At 58.7% G+C, this 26241-nt stretch overlaps 8 protein-coding genes across 8 annotated transcripts; 4 read left to right on the top strand and 4 right to left on the bottom strand.

Moving 5' to 3' along the window:
* Positions 1–1684: 1684 nt before the first annotated feature.
* On the top strand, positions 1685–4876 carry PSEUBRA_005492 (UV radiation resistance protein/autophagy-related protein 14; the record flags this gene model as incomplete). Its single annotated transcript, XM_059465545.1, has 1 exon — positions 1685–4876. One exon carries the CDS (start codon positions 1685–1687, stop codon positions 4874–4876), a length of 3192 nt encoding a protein of 1063 aa, XP_059320383.1.
* Positions 4877–4934: 58 nt separating this feature from the next.
* PSEUBRA_005491 (uncharacterized protein) lies at positions 4935–5306 on the bottom strand (the record flags this gene model as incomplete). The annotated part of the gene is made up of 2 exons (XM_016438913.1): positions 4935–5096; positions 5184–5306. 2 exons carry the CDS (start codon positions 5304–5306, stop codon positions 4935–4937), a joined length of 285 nt encoding a protein of 94 aa, XP_016290214.1.
* A 512-nt stretch (positions 5307–5818) lies between these two features.
* PSEUBRA_005490 (uncharacterized protein) lies at positions 5819–7639 on the top strand (the record flags this gene model as incomplete). The annotated part of the gene is made up of 1 exon (XM_016438919.1): positions 5819–7639. One exon carries the CDS (start codon positions 5819–5821, stop codon positions 7637–7639), a length of 1821 nt encoding a protein of 606 aa, XP_016290213.1.
* A 223-nt stretch (positions 7640–7862) lies between these two features.
* Positions 7863–8277, bottom strand: PSEUBRA_005489 (Ribosomal protein L36; the record flags this gene model as incomplete). The annotated part of the gene is made up of 2 exons (XM_016438910.1): positions 7863–7874; positions 7966–8277. The coding sequence occupies 2 exons, from the start codon at positions 8275–8277 to the stop codon at positions 7863–7865; spliced, it is 324 nt and encodes a 107-aa protein (XP_016290212.1).
* A 369-nt stretch (positions 8278–8646) lies between these two features.
* On the top strand, positions 8647–13395 carry PSEUBRA_005488 (Nucleolar 27S pre-rRNA processing, Urb2/Npa2, C-terminal; the record flags this gene model as incomplete). The annotated part of the gene is made up of 1 exon (XM_016438932.2): positions 8647–13395. The coding sequence occupies one exon, from the start codon at positions 8647–8649 to the stop codon at positions 13393–13395; it is 4749 nt and encodes a 1582-aa protein (XP_016290211.2).
* Positions 13396–13448: 53 nt separating this feature from the next.
* PSEUBRA_005487 (Chromosome transmission fidelity protein 8) lies at positions 13449–14138 on the bottom strand (the record flags this gene model as incomplete). Its single annotated transcript, XM_016438911.1, has 1 exon — positions 13449–14138. One exon carries the CDS (start codon positions 14136–14138, stop codon positions 13449–13451), a length of 690 nt encoding a protein of 229 aa, XP_016290210.1.
* Positions 14139–15601: 1463 nt separating this feature from the next.
* Positions 15602–21982, top strand: PSEUBRA_005486 (uncharacterized protein; the record flags this gene model as incomplete). The annotated part of the gene is made up of 1 exon (XM_016438922.1): positions 15602–21982. One exon carries the CDS (start codon positions 15602–15604, stop codon positions 21980–21982), a length of 6381 nt encoding a protein of 2126 aa, XP_016290209.1.
* Positions 21983–23315: 1333 nt separating this feature from the next.
* Positions 23316–25964, bottom strand: PSEUBRA_005485 (Armadillo-type fold; the record flags this gene model as incomplete). Its single annotated transcript, XM_016438917.1, has 1 exon — positions 23316–25964. The coding sequence occupies one exon, from the start codon at positions 25962–25964 to the stop codon at positions 23316–23318; it is 2649 nt and encodes an 882-aa protein (XP_016290208.1).
* Between the last annotated feature and the right edge of the window lie 277 nt (positions 25965–26241).

The raw sequence follows: 26241 nt of genomic DNA, 5'->3' as shown, positions 1-26241 counted from the left end.
GCTGTAGCCTCTCTTTCCCACGGCATCCTCATTGTCGTTCGGTTTGACAGCCGACAATACCATCCAAGCCTCGTGTTGTCAATCGTCCGAGGTTGATACTGTATGCACGGCTTGCGGCCCGATTCGAGAGTCTTGTGCCAAATCAAGACGAATTAGTCCGAAGCCATGTGCCTCGGCGTCGGACTTGGTACCTGTTGATTTGACATGCTCTCGCCGCCTCAACGTTGCACGCTCTCGATGCACATGTGTGCAACGTCAGGCATGATGTTCTACAAAACAATGCGAACCAGTCGTCGGGTCAGGACCGTCGCTGGCCTCTTCGAAGAAAGTCGCCGGCCTGGGAGATCACTTTACAGCAAAAGAAGCAACCTTTGCCATAACTTAACCCTAACAGGCACTTGGCGATGCGTCTCGTTGTCAACGTGGCCGTCGTGTGTTGATGTATGCTCTTCGCTTTGAGGCACTTTGAAAGGTGACATGGGCCGCCTATCGGATTCTTGAAGCCTACCACTCTGTTCCATGCTTGCGGCTTTCAATCGTACAGGTTTGCTGACACAAATTGATCGGCTCAGTATCGGAGCGTCTCATCTGATCAGAGCCCGGACACACCTCGCTCACTGTTCAAAGCAAGAGCCTGCCCTATGTGCAACCGACACAACGATCAGAGATTCCGGTACCTTCGCTGCCGACGGACCCTTGCGAGCTCGCTGTTGCGGTCAGCTCCTTGATCGGCTCGGCTGCACAGCTCGCTCACGGCTCGAGGCTTCCGAAGCGACCTCTCCATCGTCGTCATTCTGCGCTGTCCCTGGCATTGTCCGAATTCTCAAATGGCGGCAGCGAGAAAGGATTTCGAGGGTTCGCGCTTGACAGGACCCTTTTGTTGCATGCTGTGTCTGTCAAGATCGGCGGCAACACTTGCCGACGTCGCCTCGAATCCGACGCTGCTCCAGACATCATAGCTGTGCAGCATCTGGCTCGTCGTCATTGCAGGCGTCTGCTTAGGGTTCCTTCGCGATGTCCCCCATAGAGTCTTCGGGCCGCGACTTCCCTGCCTCTTCAAGTACGACTGGTTTGTTCAAGCTATTTTTGGACCTCCTTTTCGAGTGCGCCTTTTCGCTCTCGTCATTTGTTGTTCCTTTACAGCCTCGTCGCCTGCCGGGCGTTGACGCCCGCAGTCTGTCCACGGATGTCCGACTGCTAGCTCCACAGCGCTCCAAACACATCTAAGCAAGATGATGCACTTTCACGCACCTGTCAAGGCGAGCAGTTGAAGGTGAAGATGGGCCCGGCTATCTCAGCTGTTAGATCCTATAATGCAACAGCCGATATCTTTGCTCTCTAGCTGTCATGCGACAACGATCTCACACCTCGGACCTAGCGTGTTGGAGTGGAGGCCCAAAAGGGGCAGCAGCAGGCAAGCGTGTGGTTGTGTGTCTGCCGAGGCGACTTCAGGGTTCTCTGAGCTCAAGAAGCAACCGTGCATGTCTTGTATCTTTCGCATCCAAAACTAACACATCATTCGTCGCCAACGAGCTTCTTCCTTGGCTAGCCCACGACCGATCTCGCCAATCTAGCCTAGAAGGCTCATGACAGATCCGACCCGATCATGCACAGCTAGACACGCTCCTCAGGATCGGCTGAAACGGGCCAATCGACGCGCTCCGCGACCGTGCATTCTACCACCATGCCGGTCTCGACGCCCTCTCGCATCGCGGCTGGGGAAAGCAGCTCTCCTTCAACGTCGTCGACCCACAACGAACAGCGTCGCATCGGAGACATATGTGCCATCCTCGTCCGGAATCTGTCGCTGAGACCAACACGAGATCGCGCGCTCCAGACCCTCACCTCCAAACGACCCGGCGGATCGAATCGCTATCACACGACTTCGGACGATGCGGATCTCACGCTCAGTCTTGCACGACCCAACAGCAAAGGCAAGGCCAAAGCTGATGGCACCTATCTTCGTCGGAGAAGTACCAGCTGGAACAGGTCAGATAATGCTGAATCGACCGATGAGGATGAAGAAGGGCAGACCAATGACTTCGACGCGGCATCCACGTCCACTTCGCCATCAGCGAAAGCACAGCACAACAGCAGAGCCAGGCTCAGCAGAGGTCGCTCGGCTCTTCTCCTTAATCACAGACGCACGTCCGACCAGGATCTCGCTGCATCCTCTTCCTTTGGCTCCACTTCAGATGTCACACACAGCGTCGAGGCGAGTCCGCGACCTATCCTCAAACGCGCTTCCAGCCATCGTGATGGACGCGACGCACGTATGCAGGGTGGCTCACCTGCTAGCAACTCCAATGCCGGCTTCCTAGATGAATTCGGGGCCAATACCACCATGCTCTCCAGATCCGACTCCCGCAGCTCTTCTCGATCTTCTCACACGATTCGCAGGCCTTCACATCGTGCCAGGACAACGAGCATGACATCCACGACGAGTGTCCGTAGCGTCCGCTTTGACGAGAGCCAGCTCGGAGACAGTGACGGCGTCAAGCGTCCGTCACGGATATCGGGCCGCCTCAATGCCGCTTCACGGTACGCCCTCTTCTCTCAAAAGAGTCTTGCACAGATCATGAAGGATCGCATGTTGGAGTGCTACGTCGAACTGTCTCTTGCATCAGACGGAGGCAGCGAGCATGTCAGGGCGACCTCGGAGTCGACACGGAACCTTCTCAGAGAAGCGACACAAACCAGCTCTACAGACGCAGGACGTGTGTTCTTCCGCACACCAAGCTCGAAGCCAGGGCTGCACCATTCCTGGGGCTATCAAGGCGGGAATCCGATCACTCCAGAACGCGACTTTGCGATACATTCGGAAGCGCCGACTGAAGAGCGACCGCTCGAGGAGTCTACCGTCCATATAAAGGTCTGGGCAAGGACCCCCTCTCCCACAGAAGAATCTCCAGCGTCTTCCTCTTCCGGCAAGCCCTCGACACATGGAGCCGGCGAATGGAAGCTAGTGTGTCAGACGCGGGCTGATCTTCGCGATCTGGAGCCGCTGCCAGGGAACCTGCACGACGCCAGTCTCGCGCTTCCACCCAACGCGATCCTGCTCGGCCTCGCGCCCGGCGCCAACTCGCTCTCCGGGCGTGCAAGCCTTGCCTCGTCTGACTCACAACACGATAGCCTTTCCAAGACTGCGGGAGAGCTCAAGGACGGGCCAAAGCTCACACGCAAGGTGAGCGAGAGAGAGGCTGAGAGGACGCGACATATCCTCGAAAGCATCATCTATTATGCGGTGCCTATCAAAGCGGTGGCTAGCGAGAAAGATGCCACCATAAAAGGTCAAAGATCCGCGACTGTACAAGGCAAAAACACGAGCGGCGAACAAGGACAACGGGCTGCGAACCCAAGCCGGTCGCCGAGACTGCAGCGCCGTGTCTCGAGAGAAGGATACACGTCCGATCCAGAGAAGGCGACGAGTCGTAAAGCCGTCGTCCCCCGGATCCCAGAGCAGAGTGTCGCTCCCCCGACATCCTTGTCGGGACAGGCCACGTCGGCATTACCAGCGATTCCCATCACACCAGACGCAAGACGACGCGAGCGACGCAAGGCCTTTGAAGACGAGCAGAAGCGCGTGCTCGAGCTCAGCCTGCGCGAGACCAAGATGATGCCGAGCTACGACCTCGATCAAGCCAAAAAGATCGCCATGAAGCAAGCCGAACTGGAGGACCTGCTCGACGAGGTGGAAGAGCTCAGACAGCATGGAGGGCAGACGCTTGCAGATCCGAAAGGCTTCGTACAGCTTCGGCTCAAGCGGGAACAACAGAGAGCACGGTACGAAGCGGTCAAGGGGATGGCTATTGACGAGTCGAACCTTCTGGAGCAGAGGAGGGCCGAGCTGGCGCAGAGGAGAGCAGCGCTAGAAGCACGTCAAAAGGCGATGCAGGCTTCGGTCTCTCTCTTTGAAACTGCGGAGGCCAGATCTCGCCAGCTTGGAGAGGAAGCGCGAGTTCTGACCAGCGAAAAGGTGCAAAGCGCACTTCAGCTCCATGCTCAACAAGCGTCGTTGCTGCGTGACCTCGAGACCATCTTCCCCATCGAGCTGTCGGATGCAACGTCCTTGCTGTACTCGGTCTGCGGGCTGCCGCTGCCGAACGCGGTCTCGTCGCTGCCGCAGACCGAGCTGCTGCACGAAGAAAAGCGATGGAAAGAAACAGTCAAGCGTCACCACCCAGCATCATCTCGACCCGTGTTCCATGCGTTCGACGACGACACGGTCAGCAGTGCGCTCGGACTCGTCGCCCAACTCGTCGTGCTGCTCAGCACCTACCTCGCCACACCGATCCACTACCCGCTCGCAACGGCGGGCAGCAGGGCGGTGGTCCAAGATGGCATCTCGCTCATGTCTGGGCCGCGCGCCTTCCCGCTCTACGCCAAAGGAATGGAGCGGTATCGATACGAATACGCCGCTTTCCTGCTCAACAAAGACATCGAGCAGCTCATGAACGTCCATTCCGTCACCGTCATCGATATCCGGCATACGCTGCCGAATCTCAAGAACCTCATGGTGACGGTGGCCGCTGCGCCGCCAACGAGCCAGTTGACGAGGAAGAGTCATATCGGGAAAACGGAGATCGCGTTGCGGTCCGTCAAATCGAGTCTGTCGCTCTCGACGCAAGACGAAGAGGAAACGAGCAACGGACACGTCAAGAAGGGTGGGCTGGCAATCGGGCTGGGTCTGCCCACGCTCAGCCGGGTCCCGCCAGTGGATGGCAAGCAAGGGAAGAGTGAAGTGGCACCGGATACGTTGGTCACGACGAGAGTGCTTGGTGCACCGGCGGCGGCCACGGCAACACCGGCTACTGCTAGCGGCGCGATTGCGTCCGTTTCGAGGGCGTTCAGCTACTTCAGTGGTGGCACGAGATGAGACAGATACTTTCGCGGCGTTGAAATGCGGAATGATAGTCGATTGCAGTGCAGACATTCTACTGAGCTTCGTTGCCGCGCTTGTCGAGCTTCTTCTTGAGCTCAGCGTCCGCCTCCGCCTCCTCGTCCGTTTGGCGGGTCGAGTAGCCTTTGTTGGCGAGGTCGCGTTCGATCTGCTCGTTGTGCGTTCGCTGCTGGCCCGACTGCTCCAGGGCTACGTTCTGTATAGAGCGAAGGTCAAGATGAAGAGCTTGAAATCAGTAAGCTGTTGAAAAACGGGAGTTGCGGTGGGGTGTGGGAAGACGTACGCCATCGTGACCGGGAGCCTCCTTCATGATCTTGCCGTTGAGATCGTCGACGAGCTGGCCGCCGCCGGCTCCGACCACCTGGTGGGTCTTCTTGAAGGCCTGGTCTGTCGTCTTGTTCGTCATGTTGAGGATTTAGTTGGTGAGGTGTTCTTGGTCGACGCAGACGATTCGTAGTCAAGGAACTTATATAGGAAGCGAGCACAGACAGACGAAGCCGAGCGGCTCGTCGTTACGCAATGCAGCAGATCAACCGAGACGCTTCGGACAGCAGTGAGGTCGCTCAGCAGTAACTCTGTTGAAGCGTGGACCTGAGTCAGAGCCGACTGATCAGCTCGTCATCACAGTCAAAGTCAGGCTTCCATGAAAGGCTGTCGCGTCAAGATGCGCCTTGCGGTGAATCAGCTTGGGGTCTGCTTAGGTTGGCCTTGGACCCTGAAGGAGGAGTCGGCTAAACCTGACTTCAAGCTTGGTAACCTAACATCCATGAAAATTTGTTCAGCCTCCACTTTCTGCTTCTTCTCAAATCGCCAGCTTCGGGCTCGTGCTCGACCTCAAAGGGTCTCACTGCAATCCCCTCACGACCACCGTCATCTCTTCCACGGAGCAGAAAGCTCACCTTCGAGCATATCACGCAGATGAACGACCAATCCTCCTCTTCCGGTCAAGGCGCGAACCGTCCTGGCTCTGGTGGTGCCGGGACCACCGCGCTTCCTGGTCTCGCCGGCACCCAGTCCGAAAAGCAGCTCACCCAGCGCGAGCTCGCCGCTCTCCGGACGATCAAGCGCAATGTCGACACGACCAAATACGGAGGCTGGCTGCTCGGTGCGGCGGGAACATGGGTGCTGTTGGCGCGCCGCAAGCCGCAGCCCAGATTGATATCGAAGCTCGGATGGTGCGTGGTAGGCGGCTTGGGCGGATCGTTCTTGACGATGCCGGTTGGAATTCTGATGAGCAGGAACGTGCTGAAGGATGTGGAGGATCCACAGCATTTGAGGGCGGTACTGACGGGAGCTATGGAGGAGAGGAGACAGGGGAAGAGACCGCAGGTCGGAGTGGCTCCGCCAAAAGGGTTGAATGGCGAGACGGAGTTCGATCAGCAACCGCAGCAACCGCAGCAGCAGCAGGAATGGGGTGGCGAGAGGGATGCATCGAGCTACGGAGCTGGGTTCGATAACGGGGCGAGTACGGCCGATGCTTTCAACGCATACTCGGCAGCTCAGGGGTCGTCGAGCCCACGCGGCAATGGTGGCAGGACAGCAGCATCCGAGCCATCTTCAGGCAGCCCGCCGGATGGAACAGGAGCAGGCACACGATGGGCGCAATTGCGAGGCGAACGCGGCGTCGAGCCCAGCAAGTGGGACAAGATCCGACAGGACAACGCTCGCACCGCCTACGGCAACCGAACGGCCTCGTCCCAGTCCGGGCAGAACAACTCGCAGGATCCCTCGACCTTCTCTACCGCCGCCAACCCAGCAGCTCGACCACAGTCCTCGGGTGCGCCCTCGTCGCCACGCGCCCCTCCTCGCAACCGTGACGAGCCAGTGATGACGCTCTCCGGCGCCGAGGACGATCCACGCTGGTCCTCGCCCGCCACGTTCTCCCCGCAATCGAGCGGCTGGGGCAACAACGAGTTCCTCGACGATCCCGCCGCTAAGTCGGCACGCAACGCCAAACGCGGCTACGGCGTCTTCTCTGTCCTCGAACCACCCCCTTCCAGCACCTACCAGCTCGAATCCGACGCACCCATCCAAGTCGTCAAAGGCTCCCTTCTCACCGCGCTCGCCGGTGGCGTGGGCGGTTCGATCTACGGCGTCCTGCGTGGTCGTCAAGGTGCCGGAACCGTGCTTGGTACTCGAATGGCCTTTTCATCCTTCGCCTTTGCCTTTCCGTTCTTTGCGGTGCGGGAGTACGTCATGTCTCCCGTGTTGAATCGGACTTCGAGCGGACCGGATTTGAAGGAGCGCACGATGCGATTGAGGACGGTGGCGACGAACAGGCATTCGGACAAGGTGCTTGCTTCGAGCCTGGCGGGTGCGGTGGTGGGCGCAGGGGCGGCGGTGCTAACGAGAGGAGTGGGGGCGGTGCACAAGGGCGTGGTGACTTTTGGGGTTGCGTGTGCCGGGTTGCAGTTTTTGGGGAACGAAGCGAGGATTGTGCGGGATACGATGATCAGGCCAGCACCAAGACAGGTGGCAGTGCCGAATGGGAGCGACGCAGCAGTCGCAGCGTCCCAAGCTGTCGCCCCGATCGCAGAGGTGAAGAAGGACGAGGGGAAAACAGGCTGGATGGGAAAGGTCAAGAATGCTATGCCGATCAGGAGCGTCTCGGACGAAGAGTACGAGAGCAAGCTCAAGGAGAGGCTCAGCGGGGTCAATCAGAGGATGGCCGATGTCGAGATGGAGATTCGGGAGATTGAAGGGCTGATCCAGCAGCAGGAGGCGAAGCAGCCGGAGTGAGGGGAGATTCTAGCAGAGCGTCTACTCCAAACACACGCATTCAGCGACTCATCGTAGCGGTGCGGAAAAGCAAGGAATGTCAGCTACTCATGTCCGAGTATCCGCCCACATCGTCCAAGTCTGTCCGAACTCAGTGTGAAAGATGCATGTCGAGGCAGATGAGTTCCGTACAAGTACAAAGGGTGAAAGTGGTTGAGTCGATCATATGGTTCTGTGTATCGCGTTAGCCCTGACGCTGTAGAGTAGAGATTGGAGCGAAGGAACGGACAGAAACGAGTCAGCTACTTGCTCAAACAAACGAGAGTCTCAGAAGTGTTCATACGTACCTGCTTGTGCTTGGGATCCTTGCTGCAGATCACATAGAGCCTCCCCTTGCGGCGGACGACCGAGCAGCCGTCGCAGAACTTCTTGACGGACGAGCGCACCTTCATGCCCCTCTGCTGCTGATCCAGCGACTTCAACGCTGATGATGCTGGTGATGTCGATGCGAGTGTGGAAGACGAGGCGAGCGAAGGAGACTTGAGCGATGCGCTCTTGAGCAGGGTGGACGAGCAGGCGGAGGAGGAGCAGAGTCGGACCTGTGCTGGCGCGACGGCCGCTGTGCGCCTCGAGAGGGCGCGGAGGGTGGTCTGGAGCATCGTGATGGTATGTGCGTGGTCGACGGGTCTGTTGCAGGTGACGATGGAGGGATATGCTGGCGAAGATGGTGAAGGTCAAAGCGAGATGATGGTTTGGTGACACTTGTCCGAAAACCTCGAACGGAAGAAGGGCTGGGCTGCTCTTCTCGCGCGATAAGAAGAACACTGCTCTTCTTTGGCCAAAGCAAAATCTTAAATTCAGGGTCTTCTCGAGGAAGCGGTCTGCTGCCTCAAACTTTTTTTGAGTTGACTTTTGGAGTTCGTGTCCTCCACAACCAAAGACAGCCTTGGTACTCAGGCTCTCCTCAACATCAACGACGACCTCCTCACCTGTCTCGCAAGGCGTACGAGCAGATCATCAGGAGCAACATGCCGACAGCGACACGGAGTAGTGCGACGGTCGCGGCTGGGCCGAGTGCAGGAACGAGTCCAGGCTCGTCAGCACTGGCCTCGGCTTCCATAACAACCTCAGAACAGCTCGTCAAGACCCTCCGTGTACCGCAACCACCATCAAACGGAGTCAGCAAGATCGACATTGCCCTCGAAGCATGGCAAACAGACAGCTTCTTTGTGCCCAAAAAGGCAGATCTGCTATCGCAATGGGTCCTCGAATACCTTTGCTCTTCGCTGAAGGCTTCTCCGTCCGCCGCGGCTCCTGGCACACCCAACAAGGGAAAGAACAAGGCGAAGCAACACCAACAGCAGCAGTCCTCGACATCAGCAGGGACAGTCGAGCTGAATCTCAAAGCATGGCAGCTTCTTGCCGGCATCGTCACCGCCCAGACCAGCAACCAGGCGGACCTCTCCGAAGCAGCCAAGCGCAGTTGGCTGTCTCACCTTGCCAACACTCAGCCTGTCCTCGCTCTCGCTGGCGCCTTTGCGAGAAAACTTGCTCAAGATCAGACTCTATCGCAGTCTCAGCTGGAGGAGTTGCTCTCTTCCGCATCGGTGTCTCTAGAGAAGCTGCTCCCTCCAGCTACGTCAAGAACAGCAGCCACCAACATCGAGGCAGCCACAGACTCGATACAGGCTTGGCTCGACTTCTTCGCCGAGTCACGTGGCGTGAAAGAGCAGCAGAAGGGGCTCACGATCCTCCTAGCCATCGTCAAGCCTTGGTCGACTGCGTTGCAATACGGCTCAAATGCCAAACGAAACCATCAGCACTTTTGCAGCCATGCCTTCCTGTCTCTCTTGCGTGCTCTGTACGCACTTGGAACACGAGACGCTGAAGACGGCTTATACACAGCGCAAGAATTGGCGACAATCGAGGCTTTACAGCAGATCGCTGCTGAGTCCTTATTCACCGAGGACGTCCAGCGTTCGCTCTTGCAAGCAGGACGTCAAGCGCAGATAACGGCAAGGCCGACCTGGAAGGAGGCAAAAGTTCCCACCGCAGGTATCGTCGCTCAATTGCACGGCTTCATGGAGGACGAAGCGCTCGAAAGCGTCACGCTCAGCTGTCTTCCTGCGCTCACCAATCTCCTCTACGCGAAGCTTTATCGAAGTGAGGCACTCAACTCGATAGTCAGCTTCAGCAACACCTCTTCGGGCACCGTCCGTGAAGCTCAGCTTTCTCTCGTTCGCAAGACGATGCTCTCCGAGTGGCTCTTCCCGCTCCTGCCGCACCTTGCCAAATCCTCTGATACGTCTAAGTTCTGCCGAGAAAGTGCAGCGCCAAGACGAGGCTTGCTGCGCAGCATCGAGAGCAACGGTCTTTACATCATGGGATGCGAAGAACACGAAGAGTGGCGCTCGTATTTCAACGTCATCTCCGATGTCGTTCGTCAAGAATTGCGTCGAGCCATCACTGAGCCAGGGCCAGCGAATCAAGTCGAGATTGCCGACCACTTCAGCTGCCTCACGTCGCTCTGGCAACTCGAAAAGGCCATCATCGAACCGGAATTGACGTCGATATTCGCCATGGTCGCAGCCCAACGTGTCTCTAAAGAAGCTTTGTGGCTTCCGGAAGAGCTGTCGATGTCCACGCTTGCGGCGCTCGACCTTTTCCGGGCCGTTGCGGTTATCGACGCCAGATTCCGAAGCATCCCGAACCTCGTCAACACGATCCTTGGCAGCCTTCCCTTTGCAGCCGAGTTCTCCGCCCAGTCGCCTGATGGGTCACTCTTCTCGCCTCTCTTCGCGTCTCAGACCTTCCTGGCTGAACTCGGAAAGCTCTGTCGCGACAACGTGACGCCGATGCAGGTGTCGGACCTCATTCACAGGCTAACAAGCCTGTCTCAGGGCTTGACCGCTGTACTGCAGACCAGCGCGACTCCGAAAGCATCAAAGAAGCAGCGCACTTCCCAGAGCAGTCCAAGCAAGACCGACAATGCAAAGGCAGAAGGGGCAGCTGCGCTGACCGCGCAGCTTCAGATTGCTGCCCAAGTGCTGCAGAGCGTCAATTTGGCGCCCACTCTTCGCGCTCGCTCTGTTGCTGCTGCGGAGGACCTGCACAATAATCTGATTCTTCCATGCATCGACGCTTGCCTCTCGTCCCCATCCTCGCCCGCCATCTGCGGTGTAGCAGCAGCTGCGCTGCGTGTCAGACAAGCGCTGCTCTCAGAGAAGTGGCGCTACGACCCATCCGAGGCGGTCAAGCTCGACGGATCCCTGCCGACAGAGAGCCTTCCGTGTCTCGAGGAGGCGTTCGACGAGCGAGCAGACTCTCTCCTTGAGCTGTTGTCATCGCAAGATGGGGGACCCCAGATGTTACAATTGCAGTTCCAGATCGTGCAGAGCCTGCTGCAGCGTGCAGAGCGGGATACCTTCCTCGGACTGCAGGGATCGCGATACTGTCGACTGATCTCGGAAGACAAGGGTCACCTTCATGACCTGCTTAGCGGACTGCAGTCGACACACGCTTCGGTTGCAGGAGCATGGGCAGGCAGCCCTGATCACATTCGATCGCGTGGCGAGCTGATGCAGATGCTCTGGATGGCGATCGTGACCCGATGGGCACCCCTTTTTGATGCGATCGCAGATGGCGAGATCGTTCAAGCGCTCGCTCGCACTCTCGTTCGAACAGCGCAGCCCAGTCTGCGAAAGGACGACGTCCAGAGCGGGATGCGATACATCACTTCTACGGCGTTGCGCAATGCCTCGTTTCTCGAGCTGCCCAATTGGCGCAGGCAGATCGTCGAGATTGTCCAACGAGAGGTATCGTCTCAAGCAGACCTTGAACTTAGGCTGGATTCCACCGCGGCGCTTTGGACTACTCCGACCGAGTGGGTGCACAAAAGCGCACGTGGACCCTTGATCAAGGCTCTTCTTGCGCTCGATCGTGACGTCGAATCTGCTCATCAAGGGGCATCTACAGGCAGCAAGCACTTCACAGCATCTTGGACGCAGCTGCGCACTTTGATCTCGAGAGCGCTGCAAGACTATGCCACAGAGACGAGCGTTAGCGACGAGGACCCTTTCGCCTCCCTGGACGCGTTCTTGTCCTTGCAGGATAGCAGCGCGGAGGAGAAGTACGATCAAGCTTGGAAACGCGCTACGCTCGCCGCCTTCTCTGCCGTTGTTCGGGCGCTACGAGCGAGGAGCGTGCAAAAGTCAGGCATCTCGCAGCGACTTTTTGACGTCGCCAAGCAGCTGCGCCAGGAAGCAGCTGTGGAGGCAAGCAGCAAGAAGGGTCATATCACGCTCAAAATGCGTGCTGCTCAAGAGACGTCTTCCATTCTCAGCAGTCTCATAGCTGACAAGCCGTCCGACCAAGGCGACCCCGCTACGAGAAACATTCGCGCAATCATCGACCAAAGATACATAAACCTCGACACCCTTGGCGACATCGCACAGGCGCTCGACATCTCCCTGTATCACCTGCGGGAGGTACGGCTTCTTGGCGAGGCTGGCACGGACAGTAGCGACACGCTGGCATTGTCCAAGGAGATTGTGGAGACGCTGTGCACCGTCTTCGGCCGCGCCCAAGCCCTCATCGACGCCGAAGCAAATGAACGACAAAAGATCCTGCGATCTGCAGCCGACGTGACGCTCGAGCTGCTGCGAAGCATCGATCTGCACGGCCGGGTGTCCAGCGGTTCTCAGACCGCCCTTGTTATCTGCCGCACCTACGCAGCGCTGGTCGCATCGCTGAGTGGGCTTCGAGAGCAGCGACGCCTCACAGAAGGACTGCAGCGCATCGTCTCGCGCTTCACTGCGGAGCAGTACGACGAAGTCCTCTCCAACCTCCTGCTGATCTTGCGCGGGACGGCGAGTCTCGTCGCCGATGCCGGGGTGGACAACGATCAAGCGGCGCTCACCACGACCCTCGGCCTCGTGCTCGGCAGTGCACCAGAGGGAACATCCAAAGTTGCTCGCTCGCACCTATCTTCCTGGTTGGCGATTCTCAACACCGCCACCGCAGGACCTATCAAGCTCCGATCCATTGTCTCCGCCGTCTGCGCCCTCGACGACCTCTGTGGGAACCACGCGATGCTGCTCCGAACGCAAGACATGGGTGCGCTCCTGCAGCTGTTTGCCACGCTCACGGGGCCGAGTATGGCCGACGAGCCAGCGCGCGCTTTGGTCCACCTCGAGCGAAGCGAGCTGGAGGTAGTCCGAGCGAAGATCTTTGGCGGAATGGTGTCGACGTTGGGCACACTGTTGCGATTGCGTCAGGATCTGATGTCGGGCTTTCTGCCGCAGCTGTCGCTGCTCCTGGCTAGACTGGTGACGTTGTTCCGTCAACTTCGCAACGGAGGGGGTGCATCGGGATCGCAGAGGAGGACTTTGCGACGCGACCTTCCGACCTGGCTCGATCCCGTTCTGGTCCCGCCCCTCGGCGTGGGCGAAGCGAGGGGCTTGGCACGACTTCTCTCGGGGTTGGTGGTCAAGAGCGTCCCCCTCGCGGGAGGGGGCAAGGCCGAAAGTCTGGCCAAACCGTTTGGCAAGCATGCCACAGGGGTGTTGGTGGCGTATTTGAGATGTCTCACCGTCCAAGGTGCCGTAGTGGATGCGGAGGTGAGGAAGGAATTGGAGGTGGGCATGATGACCGTGTGCGAGGTGATGGGTGTCAGACAGAGAGACGCTGCGATGGTGGGACTGTTGGATTCCGCAGGGAAAGTGCTGATGAAGAGAGTTTGGGGCGTGTTTGAGAAGCAGAGGTACAAAGGGCAGTAATGCAAGACTGTTTCGAACGGAGTGAATGGGGTATGTGATTGCTAGAGTGCTGATCATGTGCTGAGAGCGCGTGTGATTGAAGGTGAAGTGTTGAGTTTGACAATGGGCTCGGGTCGTTTTGAGAAGAGAATTTTGCGACGGATGACGTTGACCACGTCGTAGTAGATCGCCGTTTGGGCTTCTTCGAGCTCTCCCTCTTCGTTTTCGTCTACTGTGTCGAGCTCGGATGGCTTTCCGAGCGGTCTGGATTTGACGGGCGTGGGTTGGGGTGGGGAGGAGCTGAAATCTAGGCTGTCGCGGGTAGGTTTCCTTGGTGTCAAAGGCTCAGCCTCCTCGTCCCTTCTCGCTTTCTTGACTGTGCCCACCCTCTCCTCTTCACTCCCACGCTTGTTGACCACATCCACGAGCACGCCTTCCGTAATCTTCTTGCCGGGGCGCACCTTCTTCTCCAACACCGCCAGCGGTCGAACCAGCGAAACAAATTTACCCTCCAATCTGTGATGCGAGACCATCAGCACCGGCCGGTCGGGGCGCAACGGATCGAATGTTAGCGTGCCCAGCACCTGCCCGCCGGAAGGTCGCTGGTGTTCGATCTCGAGCGAGCCTTGAAGCTCGATAAGGATGAGCTCGCCGGATGGGGTGAGGGCGGTCAGCGGCGCTGGTGCTTGGGACAGGAGGGTCGAGGACGAGGACGAAGCATTGTCTGCCGAACACGGCTGCGGTAGGTTGACGTGTATGCGCATGATGGACGATGCGTGTGAGAGGCAGTAGTCGGAGGAGAAGTGACCAGAAGCAGGAGCCAGCAGGAGGAAAGGAGAGGAAGAAAGAGAAGGAGAGGAGGGAAGTGTTACTTTCCGAGAAAAGTTGAAAGGGCGCGTCGCGCAAACGAGGCTCGTGTAAATTGAACGGATCGGCGATTTGATGCCCAAGCTCACGTGAAGGACGACATCCCAAGGATCAATTCGTGAGATCGGTCAACTTCTGTTGTGACTGCACCCGAGACACGACCTTCTTCAGCTCGGGCCTTCCTCGCTTCATGGCTCAGCAACGACGCCACTGAGAGCACAACTTGCGGCTTGAGAGTCTCCACGCCCGGTCCATGGAGCTGTACGGAACGGCCGGCTGGAATCAGACGCATCCGCAGAGAGCGATTCGAAGATGCTCCGCGGACCAGCCGAAAGCGACACAGTCACTCGATCGAGCTTATTGCTGTCGAGTGACGACGGCTCGTCCGAACAATGGCAGCCGACCGACGGATGTCGAGAGAGCGTGTGACTAGAGCAAGCGGACCCTTCTGGCCTTTTCTCGAGGCTCGACTTCATGCGTAGAGGCGCAGCCGAAAACCAAGGCATCCGGTTGGCTGCGCGTTAGCTGCCGCCTGTCCAGTGTCGTCAGACTAAGACAGATGAAGCGAGAGAGAGAGAGCTCGGGAGCGAGCAAACAGACGACCCCCGGGTCCAGGACACACGCACACCCACGCAAATCCAAAATCAAAGAAAAAATATGGCTTGCGGCTGGCTGCGGACTTGCACTTTCTCGAGGTGAGGCTCGCATACCAATCCACGCCTCGCCGGTGAGATGCTGCTTAGACCGACCTGCGACTTCTGCTTGGGATAGGCGGCCCTCTCTTCCTCGTCCAGACTCCATCAGCATCCCTTTCGGCTGTTGCCGTACCACCTTCTCTACGTCCTCACACCACCTGACGAAAGCTTTCGCTCGCTGACAAGGCAAATCGGAATTGGCACCGCAACCCGTATCGCGCTTGGACATCCACCTTCAGCTCAGCTCAGTTCAGCCCAGCTCAGCCGCCGAGACAGGTAGCATAAGTCGCTCGCACTTAACGCTAGCTTCCAGGAAGCCTCTCGACAGCTCATCAGCATCACTACTAAGTCAACGCAGTCCTGCATCCACTGCTCTACCACATCCTCTTTTGGAACCATCTTCCGCTCACTATGTCGAATTGATCTCGACTCTCATCGGTCCTAGCCCTCCGTGGCCGTCCGACCGGACCTCGACCGTTTCCAGGAGTACCGTCGCAAGATTGCAAAGGTCTCTGGAGGCTTTATACAAGACATCGCGACGGCACGTCTCGCAAAGTCGCCGCTCAGCTTCGACTATACCCATTCGTTCGAATCGCTCGCATCAGCTCAATCGCTAGCACAGGACTATCTCTCTCGGTCCCCCATCTTGATATCGGCTACCAATCATGTCAGACAACACGTACCTGCTCAAGTCGCCTCGCTTTGACCTGGATGAGGAGCCGGGCGACTCGCATTCCTCCTCGGGTCATCAGTGGGTCGGTGCCTTCGAAAGGGTTCTCGGCGATCGCGAGAGTCTCGCCTCAGAACGTCCTTCTCGACCCACCGCTAAACAGGTCCCTTCCACCAATCCCCTCATCGGTGCACGCGACGCTCGAAACCCGTCCATTCGACCCACTGGCCTGGAAGAACCCACCGCTGATCCGGCCAGGTCGAACGCCGCCTCTCGAGCCGGCAGTTCGCATTCAAGCAGTCATGGTTCTCCGTCTCTGCGAGGCGTGCCCGCTTCCGACCTTCCGATCACAGACAACCCAACCGATCAAGCGCAGGCTTCGGCCAGCTCCGGAGCTAACTACAACGGCGGTGCTCTGACTCGCTTCCGTACAAACTCGTCAAGTGGCAGCGTCTCGCTCGTCTCATTGCCTCCCTCTTCGGCAGCATCCACACAGAACGCCTCGTCCAGTACGAGCTACGGGACATCATTGCAGCCGCACGGCAAGTCGGTTCCTGCCTCTCTCCACATCGGACCACCCCAGCTTCACGACACTGCCGAGTTGAGGGTGCACTCCCAGGGTCCAGCCTGCATCTCGGTGAATGTCCAGGATTGTCTTCGCTTCGAGCGCAGCTACATCAACCATGCTCCTTGCGTCCACCACGTCATGGTCACCAACCGTAGCTCCGATCGTTGCGCTCTCGTCCGGCTCGAGTCCGATCTGCGGCAGGGCCTCAGCTTCATGCGTCGCAAGAGGTCCAATCAGAACGAGTTCGAACCTGTTGCATGGCCTTCCAATAGCTTCAACTGGGCTACCAACGGCGGCTTTGTCCCCGCCAACCTCAGGGGCTGGAGGCACGTCCTTGCCAATCTCGAGAATGCCGACTCCTTCATTTTAGATCCGCAGCAAACCACCAAGGTTTATGTTGTGCTTCGACCCGCCGACTTCGTCGAGGAAGCTGAAGCATTGCGCTCAAGCGGCAGCTGGCCTTACAAAACACAACTCTCGACATCGACGCAGGTCACTGCCACCAAGCACGGTGACCTGTTGGCATCGCCTGTGCCTCACATCTCCCGCCCAGAGGATGCCATGCTCACATCGCCCATGTCTACGCCAGCTACCTTTGGCGACCAGCAAGGCAGCTTCAGTGCTGCAGCATCGGATCAGGACAGCGTTGGCAGTGTCACCGAAGACCTCGGTCTCACCTCTCCGCGCTCTGCGCCAGAGATGCATGCCTCGAAAGTGGCCTCTCGGGCGCAGACGGCACGTCCACTGCATCCTGCTTTCGGTCTCCGCGGCATCATCACTGCGTCCAGCTGGCTGCTCCCGTCGCCTGATAGCGAAGAGGAAGCTGTTGAAACGAAGAACGGCAATGCGACAAGGAGCGGTCAACCCCCTTCCTCCGCCTCTGCCTCGGCTTCATCACGACCGACGAGCACCTACGGCTCACAAGCGGCGTCCACGTCTGCTGCCTCGTCTGTCATCTCTGCGCTTCGTTCCCAGCCCGACGAGCGAGACGTGCAAAAGATTCGCATCCCCGTCGCTGCCGTGCAAAAGATTCGCATCCCCGTCGCTGCACAATGCTGTCGACCTTTGATCGATGCTGCGATCGCCTCTGTTACTCCACTGGATCTCAACTCTTCGTCCACACAGACGAGCAGCGGCTCGGCCATCTATCTCGACTTTGGCGATGTCATTGTCGGCCATTCGCAGTCTCACACCCTGACGCTGCGCAATCTCTCCGAAATCGATTGCTTCTGCCAGGTGAAGCTCGAAGACGCCGACAACATGCTCCAAACGCCGCCCATCAGCTTGAACGATGCTGACACGGACGAGACGGTGCCTTCTGTCTGGGCTGGTGATCAGGAAAACCTGTCGTACAACCCCTTGATCCTCGGTCGCCTTGCATCTAAGCAGATCAAGGTCTCTCTCAAGCCACAGGAGCCATGTCGGGACTACGAACAGGTCTTGACCATCACGTCACTGCACAACTCCGCCAACAGCATTCGTGTCGTCATCAGAGCCAACATGCTCGGCACTGCCAAAGACGACGCTCTATCCGTCCTCTCCGGCGACTACCTCGACTTTGGCGACTGCTACGGCGGACACTGGACCAAGCAGCTGCTCGTGCTCAAGAACAACGCCGACGTGCTTCTCGACGTCTCTTTCGGCGTTCAGCAGGGCTATCAGGTCATGTTCCAGCTGGCAGAGTTGGCGCCACAGGCCGAGGATGATACACCCGATCAAGAGGAGCTTCCACCGAATGCTCATATGAGCGAGTTGTCGCTTTCATCAGCCAGCACGGACGACCGCAGTCGAATGTCCTCAGCAGACAACAGCAGCAGTGCCGGTCTCGACGGTGCTTCGAGCGCCTATGATTATAGCCGACAGTCGGAATCCGGAGGTGAACAGGCCGCGACCGCTTCCGAGCTCGCCAAGACACCGACGCATCACGCCCACGTGCCGAAAGGATCCGCTGCATTGGAGCCTCCCGCCCTCGAGCTGCCAGCGGCGGATAGCAGTGAAGATCTGATGCGAGGTCGCCGCGGAAGCGCACAGACGGATGAGGATGGTGTGGATGCCTCTTCAGTTGCATCGCAGGCAGGATCACGATCCAACTCGCCCGTCCGTCCCGCCGCCAGCTCTCCATCGCAGGGCCCCGTCAGTGCAATCCTTGCGTCGTCCGCAGCAGAGTCGGCTCGTTCCGGTATGGGTGAGACACCTCATCTCAACCTGATGGACCGCCTCCACTCTGTTCGACCCCAATCGCTCGTCTCTGCGCCCAGAGACTTTGACCAAGCGAGCGTGTCGACCACTCCGTACAGTCAGAACTCGTCCGGGCACATGTCTCGGAATGCCTCGTACAGCCGGCCTGCCGAGTCTGAGCGCCACGACGATGCTAGCTCGGTACGCTCCATCCACACGGCTTTGTCGCAGGACAGTCGAGCGGCTGCCTATCCCGCTGGCTCCTCGAACGCTGGCTCCTCCGGCACTTCCGCCCGTCATCAGCATCGCAACACTGCCAGTGCTGCCCTGTCTGGATTGCGCAATGTCGAGAGCACACAGAGCAACCAGCTGGAAGAGCTCGTGCTGAGGCCCGGTGGCGAATACCGCGTCTTTGTATCGTACCGCCCTGAGCGTGTTGCTTGGGACGCCGACTTCAGCGGAGGTCGTCTGGTCGAGAAGACGTTCCGCATCTCGCTCGATTACTCGCGCGCGCGACTTGCCAACATGCGAAGTCGAGGAGGTCGCGAGAGGAGGACCGTGGTCTGCCACAGCCGCACCTGCACCTCGTTCATCTCAATCGCTCCCAAGATGATCGACTTGGGTGAAGTGCAGGTGGGCACGCGCAAGTCGGCCAACATCTCGGTCACCAACAGGTCCGAGCTGACTGCACGTGTCGATCTGCGCTTTGTGTCCAAGGTGCTTAGCATGTATCGAGATGAGGTTGCCATCCCTACCCGGCAAACGATCGAGCTCAAGGTGGAGTCCTTCCCTCGCAGAGTCAACGAGACCTACCGCAAGCAGATCACCGTTGCCAACCTGCTCAACAGGCAGGGCGATCAGATCTTCGAAGTACGATCCCGAAACGTTGACAAGCAGCGCATCAGCTTCCACTCGCTCTTCTACCGCATTCTCACACCGACCGGGTCCAACTATGTCGACTTTGGCGATGTCAACATCAGCTCGACGCGCATGCGCACCTTCACGATTGAGAACGTCTCAGATAAGAAGCTGTCGCTCGAGTTGAGCCCCGCGCATCCCGAGGATGTCACGCTATACCTCAAGGCACCGTCGAGCGATGCAAGTCGCGGCAGCAGTCCCAAGCTAGAGGCGAAGACGGCTGTCTCCAAGTACAGCGAGACGCAGCCGGACGAGATGGAAGGCGGCGGTCCAGAAACGGCCGAGGCGATGAAGGCTGGGAGCTCCAACGGTGGCTCGAGCAAAGCCAAGTCGGCAAAGACCTCGATGAAAGGCGCTGATCTGAAGGAGCGTTTCCTCGAGACCATCTCGGTTGACTCGCCCACCTCAGTGCGGACGGAGAATGCCTCGTGGAGGTTGGCGCAGAAGCACAGCCACTACCGCAAGAAGGAGGACGGCAGCGTTGTGTCTACGCAGAGGAAGTCGAATGCGTCAGGCAAGGCGAAGCCCGCGATTAACCTGGTCTCGGCGCTCAAGAAGGGCGGCAAGGGCAGGATCACCGTCGGATACGGCAAGACGGTCACGTTCAAGGACCGAACGCTCATCAGTGTGTTCGAGTATCTTGACCTGGCCTCTGGCCCGCCGGTGGATGCCCGCCGCATACCTGCCAAGAGCAAGAAGTATGCGCTTCTCGAGAACATCACGACCGGCGGCAAGCCAAAGAGTCTGGGTCAGACCACTGGTGCCAAGCTTGCCCAGGAAGACGACAGCAGCAATGGAGGCACTACGAAGGCCAAGTCAGGGTCCAAGAACAAGTCGAGCCAAGCTTCGAAGGACAAGACGACGGAAGGGAGGTCCGAAGTCGGCTCTCTGTCGCCCACTTCCTCAGCGTCCAAAGCTGCTTCCAACGTACCCCGCCTGCCATCTCCTCTTGCGAACGACATTATCGCTCATGATGCCTCGCGACGGGATGCTTTCGCTGCTGAAGGAGCACAAGCAAGCTCTGGCAACAAGTCGCAACCAGCATCGGCAATCCGTCAGCCCGGCAAGAGCTCGAAGGAGAGCAAGGCAGGGGATGCCTCAGCGCGTGTCCACTTCTCGCCTGCACTCACTGGCAAGCGCAAAGCCCCTCCTGTGCTCTCGAATCCCGTCGACGTGTCACGCATGTCGCTAGAAGACCTGCTCGCTGCTGTCGAGGCACAGACAAGCATGCTTAGCACCTTCTTCCTCGGCAGTCCAGAGGCCGAAGAGCAGTTTGTTCGCGCCGAAATCAACCTGCGAAGGGAGCTGCAGAGCTCCATCGACGCTGGCAAGCTCATCCCGCTCTCCGTGCTCGAAGTGCCACCGCGCTCCGAGGGGCAGGTCATCGCTGTCTACCACCCGAGCGGCAGCACTCGGCCTCACATCCAGGGCAACGCACGCAAGCAGGACTCGCGCATCTTTATGAGGTTGATCGACTTCGACATGGGCGTGGTCCGACAATCCGAGGAGTTCTCGGGCATGGCAGAGCTGGAAGCAGACGAGCTGCCGGTGCGGGACCTGATGCTGCGAAGCAACACGTGCCGCAGTCTGCTGGAGCTTGGCCAACCTCACATCAACTTTGGTCATATGGAGAAGGGCGATTCGAAAACGCGCAAGATTCTCATCCAGAACCGAAGCGAGTGGGCTTTGCGCTACTGCATTCGCAAGAGCGGCAGCATTGCCTCTGGAGACATCAAGCTCAGCAGCGGGCGCTACGGCGTCGTGCCCGGCTACGGCAAGCGCGAAGTCGAGTTCGTGTTCTCGCCCTCCATGTCTGGACCCTTCCAGGAGAAGCTGGTGGTGGAAAATGTCGCGGATCGGGACAACGACCAGACGGTGGTGCTCAAGGCGAACATCCGCAAGACGCCCAACTTTGCCGTCGACCCGAGCGCGATCAACTTTGGCGCTTGCACGCCAGGCAAGCTGTCGACACCGGAAAGCTTTGTGCTGACGAACACGACGTCCAAGTCGCGCTCGTTTGTCATTGCCATCGACTCGCATGATCTGCTGCACCAGCGATGTTTGATCGACGTCGGGCTGAGCACGGCTAGCGACGACGAGGTGCGGGGCACGCTGAGCAAGGAGGAGGAGGAAGAGATCGAGAATCTGTCTCAGAAGCTCAAGATCGCTAGTAGGAAGGGAAATGCGGACAAGGTCAAGAAGTACGAGGATCGGTTGACGGCGTTAGGTGTCAAGGTGCCCAGCTTGCCAGCCTCCTCTGCGGCTTCCGAGGACGTTTCCGCCGGTGCTGCACAGGCCGATGGCGAGGCGAGCAAGTCCGACCCTCCACCCGCAGCGCCGGAGGACGACACGGCCACCACCTCGGCACCGACCTCGGACAAACCCAAGGAGCTCAAACGCATCTCCTCCACCGTCACCTGCACGCTCGCACCCAACAGCAGCAAACGCCTCATCCTCCGTGTCCGCCCCAGCGCAGTACAATCCGCGATCCCGTCGCACACCTCGGATCCAACCGACCGGCGCACCCCGCTAAAAGCGGGCATGGAAGAGGTCAGCGTCCCCGTCAGCGTCCACGAGGTCAAGAATCAGGACGAGACCAAGACGGTGGTGCTCCTCGCGACCGTCGAGTTTGACCTGCCGAAGATTGGATGTGCGGGCGGCAAGGAGGAGTTCCCGAGTGATGCGGTGATCTTTTCAAGTTCGGGAGAGTAGAGTCAATGAGATCGGTTCCATATGGTGCCAGCGTTTGTGATGTGAATGTGTTCAGTTGATGAGGAGATGGTGACAGACTGCGACATGACCCCTTTGGCGTCTGTTCTAGCCGTGTACCCTTGTTCACGATCCTGTCTGAATTGTGTGTCACCTGCGTACATTCTCCCTCCCAGAACTCGCAAGGACGCTTCCGGTGGAGCACGCCTGATCCAGCGAATGCTGCCCACCAAGCCTTCCATGCTGAGACCTCTTCATGTGCCAATAGACCGCTCGTCCGTAAATTGTATGAGCGCACATGCTGCCCTTTCGCAATGCAACCCGTGGTGAGACGCCTCTGGGTCCATCCTTAGCCGGACGGTGTGCCCATCTCTTCTTCCGATGCACGCCCGTCGCTTGCCGATGTCGATGACTCGTTTCTGCTTGCATCTTGGCTCGATGTTGGTAAATGACGTTTTGATCCGAGAGACGCTCGTCACTTGCCACTGCCGCCGCTGCCTCCTGCCCGCGAATGAGCGTCTTGTGTTGATCCGCGCTTCATCCGTCGCTACCACTGCCACTTGTGTTGTCCCTCCCGTCTCGTCCTTCCCTACGCCTGACAACCACGGCTCAAAGCCTTGTCCCAGTCGTCCTGACACAGTCCTCGTACGACACAATTGTGATCGATTGCGTTGGGTTGCGGAGAATGGAGAAACGGGCTACGCAGGAGGAGGCGCGATCTTGCCCTGACTCGGCAGTTTGCGTTGCTCCTCCCCCAGGTAGAGCCGTTTGAACAGCACCACGGTCGTCGCTACGAGCAGGGGGAAGGAGATCATGATTGTCTGTTGCGGCGAGGGCAGCGAGCGTCCAGAACAGAATGGCGGCGGGAGGAGAAGAAAGGGGCGGAGAGAAGGGAGATGGGAGGGAGAAAGAAGGGGTCAGCGACACAGATGAGGACGAGGAAAGGTGGGAGAAAAAGCTTACGCGAATACGCTTTTGCTCCGGGGTCAGCGGGATTCGAGGCGGCATGTTGGGCAAACACTCAACGCCGCAGGCTGGGCTGCGAGCAAGTAGAGGGGATCGACGTCGAAGTGAGGACAGATGAAGGAGGTGGAGTGGAAGAATTACGTTGGAAGAAAGCTGTTCAGGGTCCAGCAACTTTTGGAGCCGTCCGAAATCCGAGCCGTCTGATCATGCTCCGCACACCATCTTCGTAGTCAAGATGGTCCGCGAGGGGCATCTTCTGACTCGCTACAGTCTCGTCCTCACATGTATGCTCGAGGTTGTGTCAACAACTCACTTCTGTCAGCATCAGCGCCTCGAATTCAGCATAAGTATGCTCCTGTTGAATTGCAGCTCAAATCTGACCCAAGATGCTATCCAGCTCGCCATCGACCTTGCTGCCCCTCTCCTTCTTCCCGACCTTCGCCCTCTTAGTCTCGACCACCACTGCCTTGTGCATTCTCTCTCCACTTGCCTCCTCCTTCTTCACCTCGGGCGCCTTCTGCGCCTTGACCGCCTCGTTCCACTCCCTCACCTTTCCCTTCCTATACAGCTGCAACTGCAGCTTGTTCGTGAAGTACCCCGCATAAGGGCCCTTCAACACCTCTGCATCATGCTCAATGACGGTCTTGACAATCTTCTCCTTGGTGAACCCATCGACGGAGAACCAGAGGGCGTCAGCGAGACGCGAACCGTACTTGTCGCCGCAGTAGGAGGGCAGGGCCGCTGTGAGGGACGAGGAGAGCTTCCTACGGCGTGCGGACTGGACGTAGTCCACAGCTGAGGAGGTGGTGGAGGAAGGAGGCGGGACGAGGGAGGAGATGAGCACGTGCACGGCGGTGGGGTTGCGCGCGAACGGCACGAGCGTTGGGAGCGCTAGCAGGCTGTCCAGGACCAAAGCGCTGCCCCAACTCTCTGGTGCGGGTGTGGGGGTGGAAGCCGGAACAGGACGGCCAAAGGTGCGCTTGGCAGGTGCGCGCGGTGGTGCAGCTGGTCCAGGAAGACGCAGCAGCGACTGAAGCAACAGACTGCCTTGCACCGTCGCTTCTCCCGTCGGCAGCTCGTAGCTCGCATCCATGCTCCACGGTGCCTCTTCTTCCTGGTCCGATCCCTCAGCGGCAGACTTGGACTTCTTCTTGCCACCCTTCGCCTTTCCGTCACGACCACGCTTACGTCCCTTGCCATCCGCATCCCGCTCTTCCTTCTTGAGATGCGCACCAAACGTGTGCAGGTACGCTTTGCGCGTCTTCAGCGCCAACACTGCGGGCACAAGCAGCTTCAACCCTTCTTCCTCTGTCGACTGGGACTTGATCCTGAACGCGGCAAGCACCGCATCGCTGACCGCCTGGACGAGGTCCTTCGCTTCGCTCTCCGCTGCGCACAGCTGCACCACGCGGTCCACAGCAGCCTGCAAACACCCCACCATCTGCTCCTTGACCATGCCCGATGCAACTTTGGTCATCTCTGCGATCGCCGTCTGCAGCTCTGCACCGTCGAGCCGACGGAGGAGAGTGGCGACGATGTGGTTGGCGGCAGGGTGGACGCATAGTTTCGCCATACGGCTGCGGATGTAGGTGTCGAAGAAGCGCGATGCGGTCGAGGACGGAGCGCGCTCGAGGGCGAGTTGCAGTGCGTGCGATGCGACGCTGTCGCGAAGAGAGGTCTCGAGGTAGACGTCCTTTTGCGCTTCTTCGCCAGTGGGTGGAGTGGATACGAAGCCGTTCAGGAAGCTGTCGACAAGGGAGCCTTTCCATTGCGATGCATCCTCGGAGTTGAGCGAATCGGCTTCCACCTCGATGAGCAACTGCAGCAGTGGTGAAGCCACCGCGTCGGTAGCCCACCTGCGCACCACGTCGACGCCTGCATCGTTGAGAATCTCCTTCCTGAGCGTGGTGGCTCGGCTGAAGAGCAGATCCGGAATGACGACCAGCAGGTCATCCGATGAGCCTGCTGCTGCAGCGCTTCCAGGCGCGGGCGCCTTGCGAGTGCGGAACTTGGCACTGCGTCGAGATCTCAGATCTGACCCTCCTGCCGTTGCTGCTGTTCCCGAGCTCGGCTCTGCCTGGATGCTCCTTCCTGTCAAGACGCACAGCAGCGAGCGGAGCACGTGCGATCCAAATGCATCCGTGACCAGCGACGTGAGCAGCTGCTGGTCCGAAGCGAGCTCCTCGGCGATATCCAGGATGAGCTGCGTCGCGCTGCGCAGGATGCCGTCCTCGTTGACGATAGTTGCTGTGTCGCTCGCGTACGCCGACGAGGCTGCTGCTTTTCCGTTTCCATTTGCGCGGTGAGTGTGTTGTTGAAAGTGCTCCTGCGCTGCATGTTCGAGCGTGACGGCGGGCTGGAGGGTGGCGAGACAGGCCTGCACGACGTGGCTCGCAAAGCGGTGTTTGGCGAGGACGGCAAAGTTGCCTGCAAGACGATCGACGAAGACGCGCAACGGCTTGGCAGGGAGACGATGGAGAATGGCTTCGACGATGAGCGAGGTGTCCGGGTCGGTGGAGAGGAGAAGCTCTTTGCCGTCCATCTCTTTGAGCGTGGCTTGCAGGAGCAGCGCTAGTTCGTCGTCTTCCTCGTCCGCAGCGCGAGAGCTTGGCTGAGCAACAGCGGAGCTCGCCGCAGTGAGAGCTGTCAAGGTGGACTTGGCCGCATAGCCTTGCGCCTCGAGCTCGATGACACGATCCCAGCCGGCTCGCAGATACGCCTTGAGCTCGGCATCGACGTAGCCGAACGGTGCCTCGTGCTCGGCCTTGCTCGGTCTGTCTCCTAGCTTGACCCAGTTCGGCTGCCCATCGTCTCCATTCTCTTGATGCGGCGCTGTTGATGATGGCGCGTCATCGCCACTCAGAGGAATGTAGTCGGCTTGCAACTGGATGTGGTTGGTGCTGGATGATGAGGAGGAGGCCACGGGCTGTACGCTCTCCTTGTGTTCCTCTTCCTGCTCTTGCTGGAGCTTTCTGACCTTTGATGGCTTTTTGCCTCGCTGTCGGACCTTGGGCGGCATCTCGTCTGTCGGTATACCTGTCCGTGCAGGCGGTGATGGCGAAGAGATTGTCGAAGAGCAGGAAGGAGAACGAGACAGGACCCTTGAGAAATTTGAGCTTTCTTCGTGCATCTTCCTGCAAAAAATTCCGCTCCGGCTCAAATTTGGCTTACGTAATACTCCACCTCGAAAGCTGCTGCCCATCTTCTTCAGGATCCCGATGGTGATCACGGTCTTTTGGGCGCTGTCCTTGCGTATCTCTTATGTCTCTCGTCTCAAACGCATGACGGACACGGCT

The sequence above is a fragment of the Kalmanozyma brasiliensis genome, assembly GCF_000497045.1.
Source record: "Kalmanozyma brasiliensis GHG001 unplaced genomic scaffold PSEUBRA_SCAF6, whole genome shotgun sequence".
In the NCBI taxonomy this organism is placed as follows: domain Eukaryota; kingdom Fungi; phylum Basidiomycota; class Ustilaginomycetes; order Ustilaginales; genus Kalmanozyma; species Kalmanozyma brasiliensis.
The sequence above is the reverse complement of the archived record's forward strand: the minus strand, read 5'-3'. Positions and strand labels throughout refer to the sequence as shown.